A 13,058-nucleotide genomic window follows, 5' to 3' on the forward strand; every position below is an offset into this window, starting at 1 on the left:
TGCCTGTATGAATCTGTGTTTGAACTCCTACCTCTCTGAATGGAGGACACGGTGGGCAAATCAACCTGAGGAGCTACTGCACATATTTCAGGGACAGAAAAGAAACAAACAAAAAACACAACTAATTAAATGAAGCATGATTAATTAAACAGAAATCAATTCTTATTATGACTTTAAAGCATACTTTAACACAATAACAATGAGAGTGTGAGCGTGATATGCCAACATGCTGTATGCACTAAACAGTATTTACCGCTTTCCTGAAGAGTTCTTTGAATGGTGAATGAGACTGAATTGCGATTTCATAGAATTTGGACTAACGTATATTGAACTCAAGCACTACTGGTCAGTGGAACAGACATACATTTTGTGTATTCTGTTACGAAAATGAAGTTACTTGCACTTTATATTTCCCAACATTTGCTAAAAGCCAAGCTAAATTACCCGAGAGACTGTGGATCTGTGGAGCAGTCATTACTGGAACATTTTCTCTACAGACCTCTATGTTTCCCAAAGCATTATTATCTCATCCATATCTGATAACAGTTTTCTCAATAAAGAGTGGAAATTTTGATGAATAACCAAATTATGACCGTGCATACAAATGATAATAAATTATCTTAACAAAACAAACATACACAGTGAAACCGAGAACAATATTACTTCAGAAGTCGTTCACACACTCCCGGCGATAGAAAGATGGCAAACCAGTGTTATTAATTAGTAAAATTTGCAAGAAGCAGCCATTCAGGAAAATACAATCTGTAATGACAGAGATGACCCTTCATTAACTCCAAACATACTCCACCAACAACTACACCATACAATACAATCCATGTGTACTGACCAACCCCTACACCCTACAAACCATCTTTCATGACCAGCACCTACACCCGACAAATCCATCCTTCCTGACAAACCCCTACATCCTACAAACCCATCCCTCCTGACCAACCACTACACCATAAAAACCCATTCTTCTTGACAAACCCCTACACCCTACAAACCATCTTTCATGACCAGCACCTACACCCGACAAATCCATCCTTCCTGACAAACCCCTACATCCTACAAACCCATCCCTCCTGACCAACCACTACACCATAAAAACCCATTCTTCTTGACAAACCCCTACACCCTACAAACCATCTTTCATGACCAGCACCTACACCCGACAAATCCATCCTTCCTGACAAACCCCTACATCCTACAAACCCATCCCTCCTGACCAACCACTACACCGTAAAAACCCATTCTTCTTGACAAACCCCTACACCCTACAAACCATCTTTCATGACCAGCACCTACATCCTACAAATCCATCCTTCCTGACCAACCACTACACCGTACAAACCCATCCTTCCTGACCAACCCCTACACCCTACAAACCATCTTTCATGACCAGCACCTACACCCAACAAATCCATCCTTCCTGACCAACCACTACACCCTACAAACCCATCCCTCCTGACCAACCACTACACCATAAAAACCCATTCTTCTTGACAAACCCCTACACCCTACAAACAATCTTTCATGACCAGCACCTACATCCTACAAATCTATCCTTCCTGACCAACCAGTTCACCCTACAATTCCATCCTTCCTGACCAACCACTACACCATAAAAACCCATTCTTCCTGACAAACCCCTACACCCTACAAACCCATCTTTCATGACCAGCACCTACAACTTACAAACCAATCTTTACTGACCAACCCCTACACCCTACATGACCCCTACATCCTATAAACCAATCCTTCCTGACCAACCCATGCACCCTACATGACCCCTACATCCTATAAACCAATCCTTCCTGACCAACCCATGCACCCTACAAACCAATCTTTCATGATCAGCCCCTACATCCTACAAACCAATCTTTACAGACTAACCTTTAAACCTTACAAACCAGTCTTTACTGACCAACTCCTACACCCTACAAAAATCTTTACTGACAAACCCCTACAAACCCATTTGTCATTACCAACCCCTACCCCCTACAACCCAATCTATACTGACAAACCCCTACACCCTATAAACCCATCTTTCATGACCAACCCCTACCCTCTATACACCCATCTTCCTTTACCGACCCCTACACCCTATACATCCATCTTTCATTACCAATCCCTACACCCTAAACACCCGTTCGTTTTATTGAAACCCTACCCCATTGTAACCAGTTCATAATCAACCCTTATTTCTTACACCCTACACCACACACATACCCCACACAGCATCCAACCCCTGCACCCCAAAAATCCATTCTTCATGATTAATGCCTAGACTCCACAAATCCATCCTTTCCAATTAATCCCTGCAAATCCATCCTTCAAGATAAACCCCTATGCCCATAAACCATCATTTCTGACCAACTTCTACACTCTACTCACCTATATTTATTGACCAACACCCTAAACCCCCATTCTTCAAGAATAACTTTACATCCTACACCCAACATACCCATCTATCACAGCCAACTTGTATGTCATTGTCACCCATCATTAGGATTAATCCCTACACCCTACGTGCTGACTCCTCATTATCAACCCCTGCACACTACAAACCCATCCTTTATGACCAACCCCTAGATAATACTCACCCATCAATGATAATCGCCTATTCTTATTAATCAATCCCTAGACCCTATACATCTGTCCTTTGCAATCAACCCTTAGACCCCAAACACCCTTGACTGACAAGTATGCCCTAAAAAAAATTACGTTCAATCCCTACACCCTTTATAGCAAATCTTTATGGTTGACCCCTTCAACCTACAAACCAGTTGTCTCCAAGATTTACGCTGCACTTGATATATTTTCCCTCTATTCTTTATCTGAGCCGAAAGGAAATCAAGAGTCTGCACAGTACCCCTGCAAAATAATGAAGCCTCAAAGTCTGCTGAAACTGGAGCAAGTTTGTGTGTGTGTGTGTGTTTGTGCAGGAAAAGAGGACTACTGTTTCTTATAGCTGTAGAATCTCAGAGCTGCTCCCAGACTTGTCAGAGTGCCTCATGTAGGAGAGTGAGACAGAAAGAAGAAAGTAAAAACAAGTTTGACCAGTTGGAGGTTGTCAAGACTTTCGCCTGACAGCACAGCAAACAACAAGCCCTACTAAAAATTGGCAGGCTGAATCTCTGGTGATTTCATTCACCTCACTACAGACTGCTGTGTGTGGCAGATTTGGGGGGAGGGGGGGGGGGGGGACAAAAACCAAAAATGGGGGGAAAAAACAAAACAAAGGAAATGGTATTTGTTCTGAGTTGGAAGTGTATCCTACCTTGATTTCGGTTAGCAACACCTAGAGATGAAACGTTCTGCCGGACTGTATGCAATCAGGAGAGACGAGGAGTTGTTAGAATGGACCTTATTGTGTGATCAATCAGATGCACTAAAGATGGATCTAGGTTGGACCAGGTGGACACAAACACGGCTAAACACACACACACACACACACACACACACAGCTATGGCTTGGGTTCTACAAAACTCTCTTGCATGACAGGGAACCGCCAAGCCTGACAGAAAACAAGCAGTAGATGCATCCCAAAACCAGTCGCACACATTCATTGTATGTAATTTGATATGGTTCATGGCTTTCTTGGCATCGGACGGGGTGAAAAAAAAGAGAGTAGGGGAATGACCTAGCGTCAAGACGTTTTCGCAGTGCTAGCCGAGATCGCTAAGTCGATCTGCATGCCTTGCGCAACGTGTGGCTCTATATTTAGAAAACCTGCACTTCAATTCATCAAATTGATTATTCAATCGATATCTAATTACGCGACATTTCTGGAAGAAAGAATAACAATGAATTAGCAGAGTGAGAAGGCGCCGGTGGGCGCTAATGACGGATCTTCGTAATTACATACAATTCTTCATTTCCTCCGAGAGAGGGCGGAAATGCTGGATGGCTAGGGATGAAGAAGTCTGCTGTCAAGCTCAGCAGCATAAGAAAAACCCCCGTTTTACCCCGCTCTCTCCATTCTCTCTGTCACTTTGTGAGCTCATGATCGTGAATTTCCTCAGGCCCGAACCTTAGTGTGTATGTTTTTATGATACCAGTGCAGTGTGGAGGAAATCCAGGTCTTGTTTACGGCAATGTGGCTTTTATTACGCACCTGATAAACGACTCCATGGGTGCAAGAGAACTTATTTTCTTTCAGTTCAAGCTCCGATCGTGTTAAATGAGGAAAGTAAAATAAATAAGATGATAATGTGATAAAGCATTACGGATAGTTGATGCTAATACTCATAAAAGACGTCAAAGGTGTAAGCTAGCGTCTACTTTCCTTTAGATTGCTACAAAATCCAAAACTGACCGTCGCTTTTTGTTTTTTTTCTTTGAATGCATCGGATACTGCACTTTTTTTTTTTTTCTTTTTTGAATTTTTTAACATGCTCTTGTCATATTCAGAAGTGCACATGCAAGGTGGTGATTTGAAAAGATAATTCTTTGGCTATTTGGATTACTAAAGCGCTAGTTTGTTAACTTCCTAGCAGAGTAAGGAAAACTTCTATAGAGTAAATACTTCATTTGAACAGGTAGTCAAAGTTATTTAAAAATATGAAGTAGTCGTCCCCCCCCCCCCCCTCCCTCCTCCGCTTGTATTCTCACAAATTGGTCATTTGCATGACCCCACCCGCTAGCTAGCGCTCGCCCATCGTATCTACCAACAGCGGAGGGTCGGGTCTAGCGTGTACTTCCTCCAAGAAGTCCTCTATAAAATTTGAGCTAATAAAGCAATAAAATGTCCCAGCGCAGGATTCAGCTGAGGAACCAGGACGGGCGTGTTAAAAGGTAACGGACATCGATGAAATCCGGCCAAAAAAGTTCACGACAAAAGCGATCCGTCGACGCAGGAAAGTGTTTGAAGTGTACGTGCTCACGTTTAGCAGCCGAATCTAAAGGAAAGAGAAACACTACTTCTTCTTTTTCCCTGGGTGCGGTAAAGCAGAGAGGACACACTTAACCGTTCAACCTCTCAAAATCTCACAGAGACGCCGAACATCGAGTATTTACGACGTGTAGCTTTCGGAAACACGCTCGTCACACTTACTTTCCCCCGAGGACCTGAAGATGGGAAAACACAGCCCCATATAATGAAGAAAACAAATGAATTCGGAGCTAAATTAGCAGCTGATTAGCTCTGATGCTCACACGCCTGTTTGCTTTGTTTATTATGTGTTGTGTGGAAAAAGAAAAAAGAAAAAAAAAAAGCAGGGGAAAAAAAAAAATACCCCAGGTAAAATCATCGGAATGAGGAGCGACCGTTTAATCAGCGCCACTCCTTTAATGAAATGCAATCCTGTACAGCGTCTTAAAATATTAATTTTGCTCTAATACCCACAATAGGCAGGTCTGGGCAAGCTTAATAAGCGGGAGATAGAATTGAGAAAAGTCAATAAGGAATTCAATTATGCTTACGGAGAAACTGCTGTGTTCATTTCTTTTCTTTTCTTTTTTTTTTTTTTTTTAATCACTCGGTTCACGCACGCTCGGGTGTAATCTCTTTGTCCTCAAGGACGCTGATCACTCGGTTGCCTCTCTGGAGCTCAGGTTGTGTGTTGGGTGGTTTTCGCTCAGTGAACACACACACACACTGGGCTCGGTGAGAGAACAATCGGCGTCTGATTGGTGTGTGTGTGTGTGTGTGTGTGTGTGTGAGTGTGAGAGAGGCTGAATGGTAAGCGGGTCCTCTCTTAGGGCTTTGTTTATCCACCGACTCGGTGATCAGCTTCGCTGTGTGTCCACTGTAAAGAAACGGCCGTAGAAATAAATAAATAAATAAATAGATAGATAGATAGATAGATAAATAAATAAATAAATGCCATCCCCATAATTCTCTGAAACTGAGGAATCCATCAGGAGCTCCACTGGTGCATCTGATCAGCCGGAGCAGGAGGTGCAAGACGCTTCTGGGAAGTTTTATTTTCCTACCGACATTTTGAACGATCTTGAAAGCAGCACCGGGTGCACGTCATTTGTACCATAAGGGTAATCTGCACCAAAACAGAATTTGGTTGTACCGCATGACACTTAAAGTGCCCGCACTGATTAATAAAACACCCTCACAGAGTGGCGCCGGTACAGATCGAGCGCCGCGTTAAGACTTCGTACACACAGTGAGGATTTCGTAGTAAAGAATTCACCAATGCATCGAATCAGTTCACTTCCAAACAGAGTCAAAAAACCATCACGGAACGAATGGAATCCTGTGCACACGTTACGAGCTCGTGAGCTCCGTTTCGTATCTCATGGCTACATTACGTCGCGTGCACAACCCATACATAAGAGAATGTCATAAAATAAATAAATAAATAAATAAATAAATAAATAAAGCGAAAATAATAAGATGCACGGGATCATGTGGTGTTCTAGAAGCCGCTGGAGAATGAGTGTGGAAGCCATACTGTTCAACTGAACTCAGTGATAAATGTGATTAATCGTGGACTATTCATGCAGCAGTACATCTGGCATCAGAGGAAAAACGGAACAAAAACGGAACGCTTTTTCTCTTTAATTCGGTCTGCACTTTCTATCCCTGACTCTTATTATTTTTTAAAAATGATTATTACCGTTTGGATTTAAAAGGCGGACGTTCGCGTTTAAGAGCGGTGGTTTCTAGTCGAGAAAAACTCTGGTGTAAACTACACGCAATCGAAAGCCAGAAATTCGACTCGAGCGTGCGCGTAACCCGGCTCTGGATACGCGGAACTTTCCCCGCAAAAATACTGACACCGCTTTTCGACGTGAGCTGCGACCGACCCTGGGGTCGGACCGTCCCAGCTGTAAATCGCTCTGAATAAAAGTCAATAAAACCCCTGAATATAACTGTATTCGCTGTATTTATAGGCGTTTATCAGACTTTAATACGCTAATTTGCTCTGGAGAGGTTTTTATTTCAACTTTTCTATTTATTTCTGTAGTAAATCCTGACATGTAATTGCCAGTTCCTTATGTAGACCTGCAAATGTATTGGCGCCCCACCAAGTGACCACCACTGAGTAAATATTAACTACTGAATTAATTACACACCTTTAATCAGTAACTATATAACAGCTACAGCATAGGTATACCTATAAACTCTCTAAAAAAAAAAAAATTCATTGTTTGATTAGCGTCTCCTGGCTCGTTTTTTTTATTTTAGCAATATTTCACATCGGCTTACATTAGCCAGCTAGGAAATCAGTCCTCTAATGGGTGGGAATTGTTCTTGCGAAGGCGCACGGTGTCTCTGTGTCGGTGGAAAAGCGGGCTGTGTGCATGAACGCGCACGTATGAACGTGTGTATGAACGGTGTGAACGTCTCAGTGGAGAACATGGGAAGAACATGCAGCGCATGCAAGTAACACAAAAGGTACACATATTCACACACAACACACACACACACACACACGCACACGGTAACACAGAGTGAAGTACTGCGAGAATGGAAGGATGTCCACTTGGTTGTTCATTCATTTCTTTGTCATATCACGAGAACTTCTTTCAAAGAAGGGACTTAAACGAAGCTCCGGTCACCTTGGCTTGGACTTGCTAGACAATTATTGAGCATGTTTACAGGAAACAGAGATTCATAACAATACGGTATTGCACTACAATACCTTTCTGTTGTTTCGCGACGGTTTTATTTACCTAGCTCGGTCCGTAGTGTGATCAATAAAGACTGGGTTCGTATCATCAGACTAACGTTGAAAGGGTTTCACTGTCTGGCAGGGTTCATTTCTGTCCACATTTCTTGTTTTCGTTATGGAAAAGCGACATATTTATCAAGGGTCACCAAAATTACTGTGAGGTCGAGATGTATTACTTTGTTCTACTTCTATCTTTCAACTAAATGTAAGAAATGAATATATATATATATATATATATATATATATATATGTATATATACACACACAGTACTAAACAACCAAATTCCAAATGATTAGGAATCCCAGTCAAAAACCGGGTAACACCGTGCGTTCTCCTACTGCTTACTTCAATTCAATTCAATTCAATTTTATTTGTATAGCGCTTTTTACAATAGACATTGTCTCAAAGCAGCTTTACAGAAATATCAGCACGGTATACAGATATTAAAGGTGTGAATTTATCCCAACTGAGCAAGCCACTGAGTGGCGACGGTGGCGAGGAAAAACTCCCTAAGATGTTTTAAGAGGAAGAAACCTTGAGAGGAACCCGACTCAGAAGGGAACCCGTCCTCATCTGGGTAACAACAGATAGTGTGAAAAAGTTCATTATGGATTTATATGAAGTCTGTATGGCGTTAAGAGCAGCCGTAGTCCCAGCAGTCTGGAATTAAACTTAACTTGGAATTAAGCTTACTGGGTGGATATATATATATATATATATATATATATATATATATATATATATATATATATATACATATCAGAAAACTACAGACTTTCCTTTTACTACATTCACAACCTAATGTACTGATAGAAACTCAACTTCAACATTACTGGGAATCCTAAAGACTGGTAAGTTTACAGCAGGAAATGAGTTCTCAGTCTAATTACCAGCATCATCCACATCAGTCTCTGTCTCTTCACCCGAGGTACTGTAAAAGTCAGTTACGACGTTCAAACACCAGCCTCATCGGAGTCTCTTCGATCCACTCGCATCGCTGGCGAAACAGCCCCTGATCCATTCCCTCGCTTCCGTTCTGCTGGCTCGTTATTAAAGACTTTATATCCCGTCATTTCACGTCTTAGATCTTTGCCCGCCGTGACGTACAGGGCGTGTACGCCTTTGTTTTGGTGACGAGACAGCACAGGAGCGTCGCAGAAACGACGAGAGCCGACAAACGGACTCGACGAGGATTGTATCCGTTTCCGTACGACACGCGGCTAACCGACGTCCGAGGTTCTAGACATCTCCAGGCAGACTGTTTTAAACCGTTTGTCAGAATTCAGCCGGATTGAGATCCGAATCAAAGTGAAACAGGATTGAGGAAGAAGCGTTTTTACCGTCATCGCCTCAGACAGTCGAACATGTTAGTGTCGGGTTTCCGTTGAAAGAAGAGGAGAATAAATCCTGTGCGCAAGTATGAATGCATAAAGGGCTTAAAGGTTTATTACACAAGAATGATGATGAGCCTTCCTCATGACCTTTGACCCCTGCAGCTTGATATTTTTTTGCGCCAGGGCATCCCTGTGAGGAAGAGGGCTAATTAGCGAATCAGCAAGGCAATTATAATGCACAGATTTCGCATTCTAATTCAAATTTAAATTCAGTCGGCAGAAACACAGACCGCTCGACAATCCTCCATCTGATATGTGGTTTTAACTTTATCCTCCTCTTCCAGGGCTTCGGTTCTCCACTTCCCAACATTATTAAGGAGGATATTTACCAGACCGGTGCTATTACTGAGAGATTTTCTGTGATAGAGAAAAGGAACAAACACGACTCCTGCAAAGGGCCGGAATTGAATTGGTGCTCCGTGTGGAGAACTGAGGCGTGTTTGCGCACCCTGTTGAGAATGATCCAGAAGAATCCCCGTGAGGAAGGCGGTTTGATGTGGAAACAGCTGGTCTCTGGATGCACTTTGACTCGCTCAATATTTCTCTGGCTGATGTTCTGCTATTGAGCCTCCCAGCTGCTGTAACTCGAGGCCCCCGGCTGGACTAGATAATGCCGCATTGCTCATATTAAAATGACCTTTCCTCATCGTGCTCATGGAGACCGCTCGGGCTTCAATAAGCATCAGTGTACGTGCGTGTGCGTGTGCGTGTGTGTGTGTGTGTGTGCCTTTTATTTTTAATACATACGAGAAGGGGTGGGGGGTGGGGGGGGGGGGGTGGGGGTTGCACGCATGGGAGGAGTCGGCTTTAATATCACCTCCCAAAAGCACACTGACAGGAGCTAAGCTAGCTTAACTAAGCTGTAATTAACACTTGTGTTGAACAAAAAGTGCACAGATGAGGTTTTCTGTAATCCTTTGGGCTTTATGAAAAGCCGGATCAGCTATACTCAAAGTGCTGTCAAATTTTCTGCACTGGAAAAGGCGCACACACACACACACACACACACACACACACTGGAATCCACAATGTGTCTGACCATCACTGGTATAAGTATTCAGGGTGTTTATGTAGCTTTTGAGGCAAAATCTTTCAGTTAAATGGTGTGTGTTAGATTAGACGTGTATATATTTACCTTATAATGTCAATGTAAGTACTATACATACACTGGGGGAAATAAACGGATTCATTAAAATATATATATATATATTTGCCTCTGTTGCATTTTGAGCAATTTAAACAACTGCCTCACTGTTATGGTTAACGGTGCGGAAAATTAAAAAAATGGTCAGAACTACAATTTGATCATTTATAGTCAATTTGGTGCACAATACAGTACATATGCATAACAAAATGTCAGTGTGGTCCCCAATACAGTGCATATACCCCCAAAAATAGTCAGTTTGGACCCCAATACAGTAAATATGCCCCAATTTGGTCCATGATATAGTTAAGTTGTCCAAAATATTTCCAAAATACAGTTAGTTTGATCTAAAATACAGCCGTTTTTGTCCAAATTACAAACAATTTCACCCGAGATACAGTCCATTTGGAAATGTGTGTTCAGTGGTATTCTCAAATACACTGTTCACTGTATATCACATGGCCCTTTTCATCTTCTGCTTCCCGTATATGATCGTACTTCCTTTTCTTATTAGCACTCGCTTTTTCTGTTACTCGGGGTTTATTTCCAGCTGTCTCATTAAAGTATGTTATCGTAATTTTCATTGTTTCTTGGTTTCTGATTTTTGCATTACTAAACCGTCGTTCTCCAGACTCGTTCTCCAGACTCGTTCTCCAGACTCGTTCTCCAGACTCGTTCTCCAGACTCGTTCTCCAGACACGTTCCTTATACTCATTCTCCAGACTCATCCTCCAGACTCATTCTCCAGACTCGTTCTCCAGAGTCGTTCCCCAGACACGTTCCCTATACTCATTCTCCAGACTCGTTCTCCAGACTTGTTCTCCAGGCTCGTTCCCTATACTCATTCTCCAGACTCGTTCTCCAGACTTGTTCTCCAGACTCGTTCCCTATACTCCTTCTCCAGACTGGTTCCTTAGACACATTCTCCAGACTCGTTCTCCAGACTCGTTCTCCAGACTCGTTCTCCAGACTCGTTCTCCAGACACGTTCTCCAGACACGTTCCCTATACTCATTCTCCAGACTCGTTCTCCAGACTCGTTCTCCAGACTCGTTCTCCAGACACGTTCCTTATACTCATTCTCCAGACTCATCCTCCAGACTCGTTCTCCAGACTCGTTCTCCAGACTCGTTCTCCAAACTCGTTCTCCAGACTCGTTCCCTATACTCCTTCTCCAGACTGGTACCCTAGACACATTCTCCAGACTCGTTCTCCAGACTCGTTCTCCAGACTCGTTCTCCAGACTTGTTCCCTAGACACGTTCTCCAGACTCGTTCCCCAGACTCATTCTCCGGACTCGTTCCCTAGACATGTTCTCCAGACTCGTTCCCTAGACTCATTCTCCAGACTCGTTCCCTAGACACGTTCTCCAGACTCGTTCCCTAGACTCATTCTCCAGACTCACTCTCCAGACTCGTTCCCTAGACACATTCTCCAGACTCGTTCCCTAGACACATTCTCCAGACTCACTCTCCAGACTCGTTCCCTAGACACATTCTCCAGACTCGTTCTCCAGACTTGTTCCCTAGACTCATTCTCCAGACTCGTCCTCTAGACATGTTCTCCAGACCCGTTCCCTAGACATGTTCTCCAGACTCATTACCAAGACACGTTTTCCAGACTTGTTCTCCAGACTCGTTCTCCAGACACATTCTCCAGACTCGTTCTCCAGACTCGTTCCCTACTGTAGGTCCCTAGTTTCCAGTGCTTTGCCTATAAATGTTTCTTATGAATCATAACCTGCGATTTACACCAGCATTTACGCGTGTCTTCTCTTTTGCTGTTAAAGGGTGATCTATCTGTATTTCAGAAATGAATATTGGACACCAAGTGGACCTGATGAGCGAAAGCCAGGCGTCATGCACTGCCTCGGATTATTACACTAGATTCGGTTACTTACTCACTGGACCCACGTTATTCGGCACACCTGTAAAAGGGAAAAAAAAGAAGAGAGAGAGAGAGAGAGAGAGAGAGAGAGAGAGATAGAGAATGTTAGCACTCTGTTAAGAGATATTTAAAGCTGAACAGTCATTGTTGGATGAAAAATCCCACAAAACGTTTTCACATTTCAATTCACGTTTGTTTATACAAGGCTTCGTCTTGTCATGAATACCTCGCCTCAGTGCTCGGATTTCAGTCGTGTCTCCAACCCACGTGTTATCACTGGTTTATTATCCTAATGTGTACACCTGTTCTGTGTTTCACAACGATTTCTATATTTCTACTCTAGCTCTCATGCCTTAGTTTCCCATGTTCACGCTTCATCCGACGTGTGCATCGTAACGACTTTTAAATATATATCAGGAGGCAAGATTTTCAGGGATATACAGTGTGCGTGCACATGATGTGATTGTGAAGTGGGCGGAGCTTAAAAAGTTCAAAAGTTACTATGTTTCAGAAAAAAAAAAAAAAAATTTCTATTGTTGCGGTTTAACAGGAAACGTATCATGGGTGCAATTTATGAGTAAAATTGGCGTTTCTACCTGTAGTGTCATGTCCGGGAAAACACACACACACACACACACACACACACACACACACACACACACACACACACACACACACACACTCACACACACCATTCATTCTGTATTCTCTCCTGAAATTAGTCATGACAGGCGTCATGTTTACATTCTCTCACATGCGCACACACACACACACACACACACACACACACACACACGGTCTCCTGTAGGAAAAATATGAGGTCACATCACATCAAGATTCACATCACAACTCTTGGGCTTTATCTGACGCCCGTATCGCTCGCTTTGAAACTCAAACACTGTTCTTCACCTGTCAAAAAAAAAGAAACGGAAAATGGCAGCAGTGAGAAACAGTGGGCTCATGGATAATAGAAGAAACGAGAATCGCTGATAAAT

At 42.8% G+C, this 13,058-nt stretch overlaps 1 protein-coding gene across 3 annotated transcripts in view; it reads right to left on the reverse strand.

Annotated features, from left to right (window-relative positions):
• Window positions 1-13,058, reverse strand: part of ntng1a (netrin g1a) — a 176,617-nt gene that overhangs the window by 29,734 nt on the left and 133,825 nt on the right. For 2 of the 3 annotated variants that reach the window (XM_017482253.3, XM_017482220.3), the window contains exon 5: window positions 12,077-12,103. In XM_017482253.3, the coding sequence (XP_017337742.1) occupies window positions 12,077-12,103 (27 nt within the window). Of the gene's footprint in view, window positions 1-31; window positions 77-12,076; window positions 12,104-13,058 lie in introns of all 3 variants that reach the window. The other variant, XM_017482238.3, reaches the window with a different exon arrangement.

This window comes from Ictalurus punctatus, chromosome 1 (assembly GCF_001660625.3).
Source record: "Ictalurus punctatus breed USDA103 chromosome 1, Coco_2.0, whole genome shotgun sequence".
In the NCBI taxonomy this organism is placed as follows: Eukaryota; Metazoa; Chordata; class Actinopteri; order Siluriformes; family Ictaluridae; genus Ictalurus; species Ictalurus punctatus.